This window comes from Salvia splendens, chromosome 16 (assembly GCF_004379255.2).
Source record: "Salvia splendens isolate huo1 chromosome 16, SspV2, whole genome shotgun sequence".
Classification (NCBI taxonomy): Eukaryota; Viridiplantae; Streptophyta; class Magnoliopsida; order Lamiales; family Lamiaceae; genus Salvia; species Salvia splendens.
Genome location: NC_056047.1, coordinates 1,080,578 through 1,098,569, shown reverse-complemented (window position 1 = coordinate 1,098,569; position 17,992 = coordinate 1,080,578). Strand labels below are relative to the sequence as shown.

Sequence of the window (17,992 nt, the reverse complement as noted above, 5' to 3'; positions counted from 1 at the left end):
TTAAGTCGAGATGATAAAGTAAGAGAGATAAAGAAAGTAAAGAAAGTAGAGAAAATGACATTTCTATTATTAAAAATATGCAATTTTGATTATACATTTCGAAAAAGAAAATGGTTTACTTAGAGTGAAACATGAGTAGTTATTAAATTAGAATATGAAGAGTATGATTTCCAAATTCTTCTGGTTTATCAACAATTAAATTTTTTGAGTGAACTTTAAACTTAGTCCATAATGTATTTTATTTATACCTTCTAGGGACCTGAATTACAAAATATATCCCTGCAAATATATAAAAAAATGGAAAATATCAAAATAACTCCTCATTTTCGAATAAACTTAAATGAACAAAAGAAAAATTATTTGCGTTATTATTTTATAAATAAATAGTACTACATAAAATATTCACCAAAGCCTTCATTTCCAATTTAGCCCCAATTCCCAGTCCTAGCCTCTTTTCTTCTTCTTTGTTGTCAGTGTGATTGAGCAGTGATTCAGTCCATCAATGGAGCGTGATTTCTTCAAATATCTACCATCAGAAATCACCACCGACATCCTCTCACGCCTGCCCTTCCGAAGCCTCGTAATCAGCAAGTCCGTTTGCAAACCATGGCTCAATTTAATCGATTCCGACGATTTCCGCAAATCCGAAATCAAAACCCCACCCGCCCTAGTCCTCTTGACAGAGAAGACGATGGATTCAACTTGGTGCGCGATTTTCGAAATTGAAGACGAAGACGGAGTCGATGCGGAGAAGAGCCATGATTTTCACCACATTCCGCTCATGGATTTGGAAATCCCTCACGGAAACAGAGCAACAATGAAAGGTATCACTGCTAATGGATTACTTCTTCTCTACTCACTATCAACTAAAGGTATTCCTGTTTACATATGCAATCTGATAACTCGTGAATATACGAAGCTCTGTTTGCCTGCGGACTACATCCCGGGTAATTCGTTGAATTTTGGATTCGGCATGAGCAAAATAAGTGGGCAATGTAAGGTCGTCTGCATCAATAACTGCACCGACTCTCATCATGTATACACCCTCGGAACAGGAACATGGAGGCGTGTTGAAGCCGGCGCTGCTTCTGGTTTCGCATTTTATGGTCAAAGCATTGAATTTAATGGCAACATTCACTGGAGAGCATTTGATTTGGGTGGTGACATGTCGATTTGTGGTTTTGATGTTGAAACGGAATGTTTTAGACTCTTCTCAATTCCTCCCGTGGAAGATGGTGGATATCTAAATGGGTATTTGTGTGTTTTAAGGGATTGTCTGTGTTATTATTACACACGTAAATATGAAATTGTCATCTGGATGATGAAGGAATACCAAGTCGAGGCTTCTTGGACCATGGATTACAAGTTGAGTACTCTGGTTTTTGATTTTGATGTGGATTATGTGTATGTTCATCCGATTAAACATTTTAAAGACGGTGATATTTTGATGTTGCTGGACGAAGATGATCTCATCTACTACTCCAACAAGACAAGAAGTTTTCAACAAGTCGGTATGTTTGGGGATGGATCTGCGGGTTGCCTTAGCGCCCTGACTCTCACTCCTAGCCGTTTCTCACTCAAGAATTTCGGATTCAAGAATGTGATCTCGTTTTAGTCCAGGTTCTAATGTTTGTCTGTTGTCTAGTGTTCGGAATCTAAGGTTTGTTTGTCATGTAATGTTCGGGTTCTAAGGTTTCTTTGTCTTGTAGTGTTCGTGTTTGGTCTTATCGTGTCCATCTTGACATAAACCATCGTCGATGCATCTGTAATGTGTTACTAGTATTTGTCATCAAATTCGAATGCCTCTTTTATTTGGACTGTTAATGTTTTTTTTATTAGACTTTGTTTATTGCCCTCTTCGTTGACCTCGTCACTGAAGACAGCCAGACTCTCGTAGTCCACCTCCGGGAATCACGGAAACGGTGAACTTCATTGTTGTTGTTGACGTTGAGGCGTAGTGAGGTGATTATAGTACCTTATAAATTGCCTAAAGAGGAAAACAGAGAGAAGCGTTTTCCTTTGATTAAGTCAAAGCATAGCACACAAACCTATCAAAATTTTCAAAGATGGTGACGTTTTGATCTTGTTGGAAAATGGACTCGTCTACCAATCCAACAAGACAAGAACTACTCATGAAGTTAGTATCTTCTATAATACTGATAGGATGGTTTACTCTACCGATATCAAGATTTTCACTCCTAGCCTTCTCTCACTCAAGAGTTTTGGAATTGAAAATGCGATCTCGTTTTAGTTTACATTTTGTGTTCCTGTAAAGTTTCTTTGTCGTGTAGTGATTGTGCTCTAATGTTTTTTTGCTATGTAGTGTTCGCTTTTGGCCTTATCATGTAGACCCGATGTTCACATTTGATTTTTCTAATTTCAACAAAAATCATGATTAAAATGACAAAGTTCATCAAAATTTTAATTGTATTAGACAATCAAGATATGTGCAAAAGTAATGATTTAATGAGCTAATTTCATATATTAAGAAATAGATCAGAAGTCAATCAAAAGTTTTGATTTAAATGACATTTTTTCATATGAAAATATGAAAGTAACTTGGTAAGTTCAGTGTCATAATGCTCGTGCACATGAGAGATAATTAAATACTCCCATGTCCTCAAAAAGTATGAGTATTTGATTTGACACAGGTTTTAATGCATAATCGGTAATTGAAAAGGTTTTTAAAATATCATGAGAATGGGTTACAATTTATTAGAAGGAAAAAAGTTTCGAAAATTAAAATGTTCATACTTTTTAAGTACGAACTAAAAAGAAAGGAGTACATACTTCTCAGGGACGTAGCGAATATGGTGTACTTGATGGCTCCCTTTTCCTCCATCTTCGAGTGGTAAAGTGATACATACCAAACGGGAGAACTCATCCCAAAAGACTAGTCTGTTAGGAGAGAGAGCACATTTAGTCTATATACCCCACATCAGTTGTTCTCACAACCGATGTGGGAACAACTGATGTGGGAATTGAGTCTGTAACATTCGACCCTCTTTTAAGGGCCAACGTCCTCGTTGGTCACGGCCACGTTGGTCACGGCGGATTCTTTGCCCGGCCACCACTCCGTGGGTCACCACTCCAACGTACTCGTACCGATGTGTGAATTGAGTCCGTAACATTTGACCCTCCTTTAAGGGCCAACGTCCTCGTTGGTCACAGCCACGTTGGTCAGGGCTGGTTCTTTGCCAGGCCACCACTCCGAGTTCTCGTTGGTCACGGCCACGTTGGTCATGGCAAATTCTTTGCCCAGCCACCACTCCGAGCGGTCCCAAACGCACTTGTTGGTCACGGCGAGTTCGTTGCCCAGTCACAGCAGCAACGGTGGGAGGAAAGCAGCAACGGTGTCGGCGTTGGGTGCGAATAGCACCGTCGCGCGGCGGACAGCAGCTCGCGTCGGCAAATCAGCGAAATGCCGAGGGATTGGAGACATGAGTGAGCCTCTGATTTTGTGAAAGATTGGAGAAGGAAGATTTAGAGAGTTAAGAGAGAATTTGCGTTTGAGAGTGATGAGAGACGGAGGGAGAGATCGAGAAGAAGAAGGAGAATTCAAATCTCATTCTAGGAGTTTACTGTTCACGAGATGGATGACTTGACACACGTTTTTCGAGAATAGAATGGAGCACAAGTAAAGACTTTAAACGAACGAGGTGGGCTTTCGAACTAAATTATTTTCAAGAGCTTGCGATTTATTATATCCGGTTTGAGCATCTTTTTAAGTGATGAATTGCTTTCTAAGTGTGATTGCCAATTATTATTTCATTCCATGACGACGTGATATATGTGTTTAAAGTGTGAAAATGATTGTCATAAGTTGTGAATTGGTTGTGAAAGTGATAGCTTTTGAGTGGTTGTGAATTGCTCGACTTTGTGGATGTGATATGATGCTCGACTTTGACAGAAAAATGATTTATATTTTAAATATGTTTTTGAGGAAAAATAAAGTTTACAAAGGGTATGTCATGCCATGTTTTTGTTTTGAGAAATGCATATCTGTTTGTTTAGCAAGGGAGTTGTCCCTACTAGACCTATTGAAATCGAATTCGGGTCTGACTAAGGAGTGAGTCCCTACTCAGGCTAGTGTACACCAATGGGGATCGTGAGCCGTCTTTTGAGTCGGCCGGTCTAGTGATCGAGTTTGCGGCCACATTCTCGTTCACAGGATGTTGATGTTGATGTTGTTGAGATAATGATTATTTAGTGGGGAGTGAGTCCATACTATAAGTTTAATCGAATTCGGGTCCTAGCAAGAGTGCGTCCCTACTCGGACTAGTGTACACGATGAGGACAGTGAGTCATCGAACGGGTTGGGCGGTTTTCGTGCTCATAGAAAGTGGCCCCCTTACACAGCACCCTAAAGAACAGATATGACAGTTTCTTAAATAAATCAAGGAGAAATGGTTGTGTTTTGAAATGATGAGGAAAAAGGATTTGAGGATGAGTAGAAAATTTGTGTTGGAGATATTTTTAGTGTCTCGGGCCTTTTCAAGTTAAAAACCCTGAGGTCACTCAATGGTGACATGATATAACTGTTTTTATAAAATTGTTTTGGAATTTGTCCACTGAGTGCATCAAGTACTCAACCTTGCATTTCTTTTTAAAAATGTGCAGGTTGAGCGGTGACGAGCGCGGTGGGTGTTGAGCATAAAAGTGAAGAATGTCTATCAAATGTCTAGAATATGTTGTGTCTTCATGCATAGCATTATTCTACTCTCGAAATGTTTCTGCTAAATATTGTTTCTTTTGAGTTGTTGATTGTTGAGATACTCTGATTTTATTCGAGCTATTCCCATTTGTTTCGAGCTATGGTCGAGTTGCGTTGTTTTCCCCTTTCTTCCCCGCTTCTTTAACCATCTCCTAGTTGCGATCAACCGTGTTTTCTATCCTTAGAAAATGCGGGCGTTACAAATAATAATGTGATTCCATTGTCCATTGACACTACATTAGCTACTATTATTCTCATCTCTCTTACTTTACCAATTTTATCTTAATTTTCGTGTCATATCATATGCTTATATTTTGATGGGGCGAAGGAAGTATGACGTTTGAATCTATTTCGAAATATAAATAAAATTGAACCTAAACTTTGAGCCGCGACTTATTATTGGAGTGCTTCATATTTGACATGAAACTTTATTCTGAGTTATTTTGTGAGCTAAGTAGAAAAATAATAAAATAGAGAAAAAAGAATGTAGTTTTTATTTTAAGAAACGTATGATAGAAAATGTGACAAAACAAGTCCATATGAAAATGCATGTCCAAGACTGGATTATACTCTCTCAGAATGGAGATCCAAACCAAGATAGCATGCACATTGTTGGGTCTCAACAATACTATCAAATGTTACTAGAAAAATATAAAATTCAAACTTTAATTTTATGTAACTAGTAAAATTAATAATAATGTCAATGATAAATTTTAGACATTAGAATTAAAATAAATATTTTGTAAAATACTAGATAAATAATGCTAATGTAAACTAAACTAGAGTAATGATTATCAATAATACTCATATATGCACCATAAATTAACATATCATTTCTTCGTGAGTATATAGTCTAACAATCACCTATACTCTCTTCGATCTTTCCACTTTTTTTCACTATAGCTACTTTATTCTCACTCCACTTAACATATTCCCTCTATCCACGAAATAATGTCCAAAATTGTCATTTTAGTCCGTCCACAAAATAATATCCAAATTTACTTGTTCATTTATAGCAAATGGACTTCACTTTCCACTAACTCGATACACTAGCATTCTATTATATTGGTTGGAATGTTGTGTACTAGTTTCAATATTGGGCGGATAAAGTTTATACTTCCTCCGTACTTAAATTTTGTCACATTTTTTTCATTTTCGTCATTTCCATAAAATTTGTCACATTTCACTTTAATCATAAATAGTAAGTAGACCTCACATTCCACCAACCAATTTCACTAACTTATTCAATCTACTTTTATTTACATTTCTTAAAAACTGCATTCACACTGAATGTAAACTTTCAACCAAAAAAATTTCCAAAAAAATCATAAAATTAGCTGCACATTATGATTTGTAAACTTTCAACCAAAAACAAACAAAAGCAATCATCGTTATTTTCCGAATAGTTAGTCATACGCTGTAAACATCTTCAATTTTTTGTCAGTGACATAATTGAATCATACAGACACTGTAAAGATCGAGGAAATTCAACAAGAAAGTAATCGACGTTCATTAGATCATTTCAACGAATAGTTGGTACACAACCAATAACATCATATGTTCTAATTCTTCGAAAAGGATATATATTGAACTCAGAAATTTGGAAACCATCATGGGAAAACTAAAGAAGAAAGCGAATAGCCTGACATATGATATCGCCGATCATCGCAAACCATGATTATAAAACCGAAAAATAATATAGACGAATCCACAAACATGTTGTGCGCATAATTTTCATGCCTAAATGAATTCCTTTCCGTGGCATTTCTGTCTTTTCAAATCATCACCTTCTTCATTTCGAAGATCGACCTCCGCCGCCCTCTTGATCGGAGCTTCATAACCGCCGCAGTACAGTTGAACCATCGAAGCAATCAAACCATCGTTGATCAGCTGCTCAATCGAAACAACGCCAGATTGCGCATATGGAACTTTCTTGACCGTTTTGGTGATCTTACACACGACGAGATCGGCCGCGTTTGATCTTCCGCTCACTTTAACATATTCATCGCTGAGGCAATACTCGTGCATCGTCCAGTGCCCGACGAGCATCGTCGATTGGCCGATGACGCAGCCGGTTTCGGAGTTTTCGATCTTCTTGGGGCCTGTTTGGCCTCCCCACGTGCCGTTCTCGGCCCTTCTTGAAACCCTCTTCGAATTGGAAGCCCTAAGCAGAGTCGTGAAGGCGTAGATGGTGTATTTGATCGCGCCCTTTTCCTCGGTCTTCGAATGATAAGACGACTCGATGTCGCGGAAAACCTTCCACGGCTCGCACGGGAAGTTCTCGCCGTACATCTGCTTCTCGACGACGCATTCCCACGGCAACAGGTAGCCTTCGATCGGTTTGAACCCAAATCCGATAGGAAACATGTTTGCGCTCTCATCCGTAACCGTTGCTCTTTCTTCTCTCTCTCTATCAATGTTTTGTTATACATTTATTTATATATAACTTAGTTTTAATATTTTTAAAATTATAGAGTCTGTGTACTTCCTTCCTCTTGTCCCTCAAAATTTGTCCCTTATTTCAAATTTCGTTCATCCCAATAAAATTCGTTCATTCCAGTAACTTATTCGTACTCACATTTCATTACTGCCTTCGAACCCCACTAATTGACGCCGGTTCACTTGGCACAGGTTTTAATGCATAATTGGAAAAGTAAGAGAGTCCTAACAAGAAAAAGTACTCAAAGTATTAATATATTATACTTTAATTAAATATTTAGTCAACTTTGTTTTTGTTTCAAAATATCCATTAAAAGAAATCGACGAAAGGAAGGAAATCCAATAACAATAGAGCACGATCACCAGAAATCATTCGGACATAATATCGAACACGTCTGAATCGTAGTTTCATGCGTGCTATAAAAAGCTTTCATTCAGTCAATTCATCAAACACTTCTATTTTATTGGGCTTTGGAGTTTGGACAATAAAGGGGTTTTGCTGAGATTTAACAAATTTAATATGATAAAGAATAGAATTATAGGAAAACTTAAAACATACAATATGTATAATTAAATTGACATTAGAGACGATCAAGAATTTGTTAATTTAAAATATACAGAGTTTCCAAAATTGTGAAATCACCCTTGAAAAGAGGTTGGGAGATTGTAATAAGAAAATATATGTATATTTAAAGAGGATCGATAATGGTTCCCCATTTCCCCCCTTGGTGACTCAAAGCCGATGCTCTTCATCGTCACAAAAATTTCTGGTCTACAGTTACACGTATTACATAATTGTTTTTCAGTGCGAATGCTTTAATTAAAACTAAATAGCAGGACCCGGATGTAAGTTGAAGTCGAAGTCAAGGCCATCAAAACTCAAAGGCGTCGGTTCACCGGCTTCATAACCATCGCATTTCTGTCTTTTCAAATCTTGTCCATTTCGAAGAAGATCGACCTCCGCCGCCCTCTTCATCGGGGAAGCCAGAACCGGAACCGGAGCTTCGTAACCTCCGCAGTACGGCTGAACAATCGAAGAAAGCGAACCATCGCTAATCCTCGGATAACTCATCTCCGGTTGAAAAACTGGAACTTCATAACCACCGTAGTACGGCTCCGAAATCGAAACAATGCCGGGGTTTGCGAATTGAACTTCATTTGCCGGAAACGTCAACTGCACGGCAGACGCAGGAAAAAAATATTAGAAATAATTTACGTTAAATTTTGGATAAAAAAATTTGAAAACCCTTAAAAATAAAATTATGAACAAAATTTAAACACCTTATATGCGTCCGGCTGTAGCGGCGCACCGGATTGCTGCACAGTCGAAACAACACCGGGTTGCACAATTGGAACATCGTATGCCGGTAACAAAAACTGCAGGAAAAAAATAAATTAGATAACAATTTACGTAACAATTTGCATATATTCCGATGAAAAACCCTAGGGTGGACGCATGAAAAAAAAGTTACATAACAATTTGCATAAATTTGTAAACTCTAAAAGAAAATATTTTGAAAAAATGGGTACCTCATTTGTGTTCGGCACATTTGTCGCATAAATGGAATTGTCTCCGTACGACTCTGGTAGCGCAGGCAGACGGCCGTCGTGGCCTATATTTGCCGGTAAGAATCCCTAGGGCGGACAGGGAAAAAAATGTTACACAACAATTTGCATAAATTAGTAAACTCGAAAAGAAAATAATAGAAAAAAATAATTAAGTACCTCATTTGTGTCGGGCGCAAGTCTCATGTAACTTGAGGTGTTGCCGTACGACTCTAGTTGGGCAGCCGAAGCTTGATAACCGCCATCATTTCTTCTATTTTCCAATGGAAATCCCTAGAACGGACGGAGGAGAAAAAGGTTACATAACAATTTGCATAAATTTGTAAACTCTAAATGAAAATAATTAAAAAATACTACTCCCTCCGTCCCAAGATATTAGAGCAACTTCTTTTGGGCACGAAATTTAAGGAATTGATATTTAAATAGTTAAAGCGAAGAGAGTAAAGTATGAGAGAGGGAAAAAGTAAAGGAGAGAAGAGAGAAAAAAAGTAGGTGGAGAATAAAGTAAGATAGATGTTTTTTTGCCAAAAAAGGAAATGAGTGTAATATGTTGGGACATCCCAAAAAGGAAAGTTGCTCTAATATCTTGGGACGGAGGGAGTACTTCAGTTGTGTCCGGCGCAAGTCTCACATGATTCGAATCATCGATATACGTATGTGGTTGCACAGCCGGAGCATGGTAACCGATCTCCGTGGGTGACTTCATAAAATATATGGGTAAGGATTATGTTTTCAAAATTTTATTTCTCGTTACATACATAAAATTTGGATACGTAAAAATGTTCCAAAAAATGTAAATTTATTAAATTTGGATGGAGAATATAATAATACAAAAAAGTTACTCTACAAAACAATTTGCATAAACTTTTAACTTCTAAAAGAATGTAACTGAAAAAAATAAGTACCTCGTTTGTGTCCGGTGCACATCTCGCATAATATGAACCATCACCGTACGATTCTGGTTGCGCAGCCTGGACTAGATGATCTGCGGTGTTGCCTATATATTCCGATGAAAATCCCTAAGGTGGACACATAAAAAAAAAGTTACATAACAATTTGCATAAAATTGTAAACTCTAATATAATTAAAAATAAGTACTACCACATTTGTGTCCGGCGTGAATCTTTCATAATTTGAACCATCGCCGTACGATTCTGGTTGCGCACATTGGACTTGATAATCACCGTTAAAAAATCCCTAAGGAAAACGCGGGGAAAAAAGTTGGGTAACAATTTGCACAAATTTGTAAACCCAAAGAGGATTTAATTAGAAAAAAAGAAATACCTCATTTGTTTCCGGCGCGAATCTCACAAGATTGCAACTCTCGCCATTCGACTTTGGTTGCGCAGCCATTGCATCATTACGGTCATTGTAACCAATCGCCGCCGGTGACTTCACAAAAAAATTAAGTTAGAATTATGCTTTCTAAATTTTATTTCGGATACGTAAAAAGTTCCAAGAAATTACTAAAAAATAAAGCTAAATTTGTAAACTCTAAACGAAAAAATATAATTACCTCAGTTGTGTCTGGCGCAAGTCTCATATGATTCGAACCGTCAACATTCGGCTCTGGTTGCGCAGCAGGAGCATCATAACGGTCACGGTAACCGATCCCCGCGGGTGACTTCACAAAAAAATATGGGTAAGGATTATGTTTTCTAAATTTTATTTCCCGCTACATACCTTAAATTTGGATATGTAAAATTGTTCCAAAAAAATTTTAATTTATTAAATTTGGACGGAGAATTTAATAAAAAAAAAGTTACATAACAATTTGCATAAATTTGTAAACGCTGAAAGACTGTAATTACAAAAATAAGTACCTCATTTATGTTAGGCACAAATATTGCATAGTCTGAACCATCGTCATACGATTCTGGTTGCGCAGCCTGGACTTGATAATCGCCGTTGTTGCCTATATATTCCGATGAAAATCCCTAGGGTGGACGCATGAAAAAAAAAGTTACATAACAATTTGCATAAATTTGTTAACTCTTAACATAATTTTTAAAAAATACCTCACTTGTGGCCGGTGCGAATCTTTCATAATTTGAACCATCGTCGTACAATTCTGGTTGCGCACATTGGACTTGATAATCACCGTTAAAAAATCCCTAAGGAAAACGCGGGAAAAAAAAGTTGAGTAACAATTTGCACAAATTCGTAAACCCTAAAAGGTTAGGATTATGCTTTCCAAATTTTATTTCGGATGCGTAAAAAGTTCCAAGAAAATACCTGATTTGTGTTGTGAAGGGATTCGCCCTTCTTCTCGACAGTTTTAGTGATCTTACAGACGACGAGATTGGCGGCGTTTGCTCGGCCGCTCTTCATAACCAACTCCTTACTAAGAGAATATTCATGCATAATCCAATGGCCGACGTCCGCCTCGCCTGAGTTCCCGAACGTGAACATCTTGGATTGACCGATGATAAAACCGGTGTTGGAGTCTTCAATCTTCATGGGGCCAGTCTGGCCATCCCACGTGCCCTTCCCGGCCTTTCTTGAAACCCTCTTGGAATTTCGAGCCCTTACCAGCGTAGTGAAGGCGAAGATGGTGTACTTGATGGCGCCCTTTTCCTCCATCTTCGAGTGGTAAAGCGACTCGATGTCGCTGAAAATCTCCCACGGGGAGCTGTCGCCGTAGATGTCCTTCTCAACGACGCCGTTCCATGTCGGATTCTGCCCCGTCACCCATGGAATCAGGTAGCCTTTGATCAGCTTCTCCGGGGTCGGATTGAGCGCGAATCCCTGCTCGATCCGGATTTCCAAGTTATCACCCATCTTCTCTCTTGTTTTTTCTTTCTTTCTCTCTCGTGTTTGCTTTGTATACTCTTGTTTGCAATGGATTAGGTTTGATGGTGTTATGAATATTTAAAGAGTTTGTGTGTGGGTTTTATTCAACGTAGAATCCGATATCATGTTAGTATATTTGCAATTTTCGACCAAAATCCCCTTTTCTTTTGGATCACGATTTTCCTTTTTTGTTAGATTCTAGTTAGTAAATAAGATTCTAAACTCTGTTTAATTAGTTAATTAGGATATAGGTATTTAAATTAAGATTCTAAATAAGATTCTTTTTCTCTCTCAATGTTTTGGTATGGAGTCTGCTTATTCATGTGTTACACATTATATAGCCGTCGAGGGTTTATGTGTTAGTTTTAACTTATTTAAAAATAGAATCTGTGTTAGTTTCGCGCCCAATCCCTACCTTTTTTGGATAATTAATTTCCTTTTTTTTAGATTCTAGTAGTATTTTTAGCTTTTTCACTACAAAAAAAAGCGTCGATTTGCTACCAGTTTTTTGGATTGACCGATGATAAAACCGGTGTTGGAGTCTTCAATCTTCTTGGGCCACGTTTGGCCGCCCCACGTGCCCTTCCCCGCCCTTCTTGAAACCCTCTTCGAATTCGAAGCTCAAAGAAGTTTTGTGAAGGCGAAGATGGTGTACTTGATGGCGCCCTTCTCCTCCATCTTCGAGTGGTAAACCGACTCGATGTCGCTGAAAATCTTCCACGGCTCGCACGGGAAGTTCTCACTGTACATCTGCTTCTTGGCGATGCCTTCCCATTCAAGATTGTCGAAGATTCCGTTCCATCGGAGCTGCTCTCCCTTCACCCACGGCAACAGGTAGCCTTTGATCAGCCGTTCCCCGCTCGGCTTGAACTCAATCCGATCGGTAACATGTTTGCTTTTTTCTCTCTCAATGTTTTCTCTCTACACGTTTATATAGCTTTTAACACGCAAACTCAAAAATCGTTTCAGATATTTTATTGAAACAAGCTTTATAAATAAAGATCTCTGTCAGTCAATTCATCGAACACTTTTATTTTACTGGCTTTTGCACGGGGAAGGGATTTGCTGTGATTTGATTATTTAAATTATAGAATCTATGTTAGTTTCGCGCGTAATCCTCGGATCATAAATTTCCTTGTTTAGTTAATTATAGTATTTTTTATTATTATTTGGATAAGATTCTAGATATTAATAATGAATTTTTATCCGCATTTCCTATATTATTTTATAATTTAATCATTAGTCAACTTTGATTTTGTATCAGAAATAATAGAGTGTTTAACACGCAAAATCAGAAATCGTTTTAGATATTTTATCGAACCACGTTTTAATCGCAGTTACATGCGTGATAAATTTAGATATCAGTCAGTCAATTCATCGAACACTTTTATTTAACATATTCATCGCTGAGGCAATACTCGTGCATCGTCCAGTGCCGGACGAGCATCGTCGATTGGCCGATGACGCAGCCGGTTTCGGAGTTTTCGATCTTCTTGGGGCCTGTTTGGCCACCCCACGTGCCGTTCTCGGCCCTTCTTGAAACCCTCTTCGAATTGGAAGCCCTAAGCAGAGTCGTGAAGGCGTAGATGGTGTATTTGATCGCGCCCTTTTCCTCGGTCTTCGAATGATAAGACGACTCGATGTCGCGGAAAACCTTCCACAGCTCGCACGGGAAGTTCTTTTTCTTTGTCTTCTTTTTTTTTTCTTTTTCTTCTTCGATCTACATCTACCTTCCCACACATTCATTGCCATTTTCTCTTTGTTTTGCTTCCTTCCTCTTTTTCTATTTTCTATTTTTTTTTGCTGTTTCTTTTTCTTCTCTTCTTTTTTCTTTTTCTTCTTTTTTTGGGTAGCCACTGTTTCTTTTTCTTTTTTGTTTGTGGGAGGTGGCAGATTTTTTTGGAAGTTCACAACTACTTTCTCTTTCCCAAAAGGTGGTGATCATGTTGGAGCAACTAAGATCATTTATTTTACCCAAAAGGGAAACCATTTTCTAACTCGGAAAAAAAATGTAGGCTCAAGGTTTCAAAGTGGCAACTAGGGGTAGCTCTTTTTGGTTGATGTAATCACAAAGAATAAGGCTCAATTTGGCTTTTCCTAGTGCCCTCTATCTATGCCATAGTGACCAAGCGATATCAACTATCATGCAATGCAATGTCATTCCACACTCGAAAACATGTAGAAAGTGTTCTACTTTGAGGCTTTGAACCTTACCATTTATGGGTTTTTATGCAAGTGATAGTGCTTCACATTTCCATCGTACTCAACTTCATTCAATCAAAACCACAAGTTCTTGAATAGATTTTTCAAAACAAAGCAAGTCATTTTTTTTACTACGATTCAATAGGGGGATCATTACCAAATCATGCATCAAGGCTTGAGAAAAAGATAAAACACGGCACTTTACAAAAACGACACAACACCAACAAGACCGAACAACAAAACAAACCCCCTCCTCACACTTGGACCTTGCTTGCCCTCAAGCAAGTTTGGTTAAAATGTTGGAAAAGGAAACACATCACATAAAAACTTAGAAAACCAAGAACAACACACAAGAATCCCACCTCCTCACACTTGGGCATTGCTTGCTCGAGAGCAAGTAGACCAAGTGTTTAGAGATAGATTACTAACAACACGAAATACAATTACAAAGGCCGGCAAGGCCACAAAACATGTAAAACAAGGCCGACAAGGCCACAACACCAAAAAACTTTAAGTAAACACATACATCACACATACAACATATATATACAACAAATAAAAGAGAGGGTTGGATAGAAATCACCTCCCCCGCACAAAGCGGGGGGTACGGGCTGATGTGGCAGGTGGTGGTGAAGGTGGTGCAACTGCCTCCTTGGATTTCGATTCCAAGCTCATGTGTCGGCTTCACGACTCCTACTGTTTTGGCCACTTTATCCACTAGGGCATTCAGACTGCCCAGCTCAACAAACTGGGCAAGATACATGTGTTCTTCCGGAAAAGCATCGTCGAATCTTGCTTTCCAATCCTTTCAAGTAGACGCATTCAACTTCCTTTTAGGATCCCTCTTCAAAGCTTTTATCAACTCATTTTCTTGAGTTTTGTCTAGGCACCTATTGTTGATCATGAGAATGGTCTTTTCTTCCAAATATTTGATGATGGGAGGAAATGCATTGCGCTCCAATTTAGATTGATGGACCTCCAATGATAGAAGATTTTCTTCTATTCTTAAGCTGGGCAGCTCACCATGGCTGGGTAGTTCCTCCAGATTAGGCAGTTTACATCTCTCAGGTGGGTTTGTGTGATTCCTCTTCTTGCACCAAGTCATTATTTCAGCCTCTATCTCCTCATCACTAAGCTCTTGAGTGTTGAACAACTTGCATTCACTAAGTTGTTTGAGCTCAACTTGTTCTTCAATGGAGGGCAATAGATACATATCTTGCAAAAACTCGACTTCAAGAAAGTCGGGACCTTTCAACTCTTTGATCAAATTCTCACCTTGGACATTTTCCAAATCACTATTGATGCTAACGGGGAGAGTGACATTTTCCCCAAAGCCGACATACTTAAGGTTGGTGGGCAGTGGCTTCAACTCCAATTTTGGTGACCGAACTTCCGACGGCACCACTTCCTTCTCTGCCCTCAAACTGGGCAGGTTGCACTGACTGGGCAGTTCGTCTGGATTGGGTAGGTTACTGGCAGATTTTGCACGCTCCAATTTGTTGCACCACTTCATGATGGCCGCCTTTGGTCTCAAATGCATGGGTGTCGGCCCATCGGGTTGAATGATGATGTTCACTTCAATCTCCTCATCGCTATCCTCTTCATCTTCAAACCAAGCAGTCTCCTGACTTGGGCAGTGTGTTGCACTGGGCAATCTGAGCCCCTGTTCCAATGATACCCTTGGTCCGCTGTTTGAGTTATTGTCAAATGAAGCTTTCAACGCTTTCCCGGACCTAAAGGTAATCTGATTAAGAATCTCCTTCCTTGGGGGTTGCACTTGAGCCGGAATTCCTCCACCATTCCCACGCATATCATTGATGGATGTCGCCAATTGTGTCATTTGGCGTGCAAGATGATCAAGACTAATCGTTTGCTCATATTGTTCATCTTGCATCTCATGCACCACACTGTAATTGTCCATCAAGTTCCTTTGCATGAGTTGTTGGGATGTGATTAGATCCTCCATTATTTCTTCTAAGCACTTTGGTGGAATTGGCGGATGATTTGATTGATATTGGTCGAATTCTTGTGGCTGGAAACACGGAGAGAAATCACTTTGATCCGGAGGCCAATAAACATGATTTCCATCGGACTCTTGGAAAGCTTGGTGATGTACTTGTGGTGTTGGACCTTCATATTGTTGGTTCGGATTGGTCCATTCAAAATAGAAGTAATCACCCCATCCATGATCGTAAGGATCTGTGAAATAATCCATGTTGCCCTTTAATGGCTCACCACCCTCATCATTGTCTCTTGAATTGATTTCCTCCAAACCTTCTGACTCTTCAAACTGGCCATTCTGTGGAACTGGACAATTCGAAGAACTGCCCTGCTTATCTTCTCAAACCACCTTCCTCACGTAGTTTCTTCGTCGTCTTCACAATTTCAATATCGAACAGAAAATTTAGGGGAGAGGACCTGCTAGAAACTAAAAAATAAAACAAGAAAAAGAGAAAAAAACAACAACAACAAAAACAAGTCAAAAACTATATAGACTAAGTGTAGAAAAACATAACAAGACAACAACACCGTTCCCCGGCAACGGCGCCATTTGAGAGGAAGGAATTTCGCACGCGTGTCGTAGGCGCGCGTCCCTTCCTATTCAACAAAATTTATAAGTTCCCACTTTCCAAAATACTATTAATTAGCATATGGTAAGTTAGGGTGTCGAACCCACGAGGAACGGTTGCATCCGTTATGTATTTCCACACTTAAGAATGGTTTTGGCGATGCCGCCACGTTCTAAATTGGGGTTGGGAACTAAACTACTAAATGCTAATAACACTTAAGCTAAGATTGGGAACTAAAAGTGAAAATAACATGAAAGTAAAATAAAGCATTTAAACTGGAATGCAGACTGGGCAAGTTGATAAACTGAGCAAGTTATCAGAAAAACAGAGCAGCAGCGAGAAATTTTTGCACTTGGCGAAAACAAGAACTAAGCAACAACATGCATGAATATTCCTGAGTTCCGAAAGCAAGAGGAACTAAGCTAAAAATCTAAGGAAGATAAACTAAGTGTTAACTCCTAAAGAAAGCTAGAAACTAGGAAAGTGACCTTAAAAGTGGCTAAACCAATTGACTCCTAAAATGCTTAGATAACTTAAATAAACAGAGAAATACACCTCAAGAAAGTAGCTTTACACAAACCTAAAATAGCAAACTTGAAAATAAGGTTTTTGAACGAAACAAGCAAGAACATCAACAACCAAACATAAATGCTAAATACTTAGAGAATTAAATACACCAAAAGCTCTTTAAGATCAGCCCAACAACCTTAACTACAGAGTTAAGATGTTGGAAAATGAGTACAACAAGGAACTAGATCATTCAAAGCATTAAAACACTACACAACTACAAGCTTCACCCCATGGTGAGCAAAAGTGGCAATGGCTGCCTATGGTTCGAAATTTACTTCAAGGATGAGAGAAAACTAAGCTTAGAGAGAGAAAATAAAACTCACTAAAGCTAGCTAAATAGTGGTGGTTCAAAAGTGGTTGAAAAGTTGTTCAAAAGATAAGTTTTGTTGGTTTAGATGCACTTCTTCCAACCAATCTGATGTGGAAATCTTATCCACTCCCCATGATGGTAGTTGGCTTCTTTTGCCTTCAAAAGTGTCGCTTGTGGGCATTGGTAGCACAAAGACTCGTCAACTTTGCTTTGAAATGCGACTTTGAAGAGCTGTCAACATTGCTCGGACACCGGCCAATCCATCAAACTGGGCAGTTTGTGTCTTGTGGATTCCTTCCTTCCCAAATTACTGAATTTGCATCCAATTTGCCTCTACTTTTGCATGTAATCCAGAATCCATTCCATTAGCATGCTAGTCGGACCATTCCATTCATTTCCTGCCAAAAAAGCATCTTTTTCATGCAAATATTCAACTAATAAGTACGAAAAAGTGATCAAATCCGAGTGACAAAAACTTGCCTATCAAATTCTAAAATAAACCTATCGACTTATCGTTCGAAAGTTCAACTTCGATTGTGTAACCATATTCACGTGATTTGTAAAATTCCATCCGTAATTCAGTTGAGTTTGCTGTTAGCGAGTTGTGCGAAGAAGATGTTAAGTTGCCTACAGAAGATGAGAAGAGAAAGAAATAACTGTCGTGTCTCTTGCAATTCCTTATGATGTTAATGAGAAATAATTATGTGTCCTTTGTTATTCTAGAGATGTGTATATAAGCTTCATCGGAGTCTTGACAAATATTATGAAAATAAGAAATACATTTCTGCAAATCTTGTCTACAGCTTTTTTTTTACTATGAAGTTCTTT

General features: G+C 38.6%; 2 protein-coding genes across 3 annotated transcripts; one reads left to right on the top strand and one right to left on the bottom strand.

The window, feature by feature from the left end:
• The first annotated feature begins 423 nt into the window (after positions 1-423).
• Positions 424-1,824, top strand: LOC121769814. The gene is made up of 2 exons (XM_042166573.1): positions 424-824; positions 1,056-1,824. Exons 1-2 carry the CDS (start codon positions 503-505, stop codon positions 1,613-1,615), a joined length of 882 nt encoding a protein of 293 aa, XP_042022507.1. The 5' UTR covers positions 424-502; the 3' UTR covers positions 1,616-1,824.
• Positions 1,825-7,918: 6,094 nt separating this feature from the next.
• On the bottom strand, positions 7,919-11,532 carry LOC121771037. Of its 2 annotated transcripts, XM_042167835.1 has the most exons (12): positions 10,955-11,532; positions 10,738-10,833; positions 10,543-10,656; positions 10,236-10,343; positions 10,004-10,111; positions 9,821-9,916; positions 9,625-9,738; positions 9,351-9,419; positions 8,879-8,992; positions 8,684-8,788; positions 8,435-8,530; positions 7,919-8,327 (listed from the first exon to the last, which is right to left on the bottom strand). In XM_042167835.1, exons 1-12 carry the CDS (start codon positions 11,498-11,500, stop codon positions 7,980-7,982), a joined length of 1,914 nt encoding a protein of 637 aa, XP_042023769.1. In that variant the 5' UTR covers positions 11,501-11,532; the 3' UTR covers positions 7,919-7,979. The 2 variants fall into 2 exon arrangements, with proteins under 2 accessions (XP_042023769.1, XP_042023770.1); XM_042167836.1 differs by lacking the exon at positions 9,351-9,419.
• Positions 11,533-17,992: the final 6,460 nt, after the last annotated feature.

Bases quoted from the DNA above. Each gene is read 5' to 3' on its own strand.
- LOC121769814 (XM_042166573.1), top strand. From the start codon at position 503: ATGGAGCGTGATTTCTTCAAATATCTACCATCAGAAATCACCACCGAC. The intron at 825-1,055 runs GTATCACTGCTA...CCCTCGGAACAG, and splicing joins AAACAGAGCAACAATGAAAG to GAACATGGAGGCGTGTTGAA.
- LOC121771037 (XM_042167835.1), bottom strand. From the start codon at position 11,500: ATGGGTGATAACTTGGAAATCCGGATCGAGCAGGGATTCGCGCTCAAT. The intron at 10,657-10,737 runs GTATTTTTTAAA...CGTCCACCCTAG, and splicing joins TCGCACCGGCCACAAGTGAG to GGATTTTCATCGGAATATAT. The intron at 8,328-8,434 runs GTGTTTAAATTT...TCTGCCGTGCAG, and splicing joins TACAGCCGGACGCATATAAG to TTGACGTTTCCGGCAAATGA.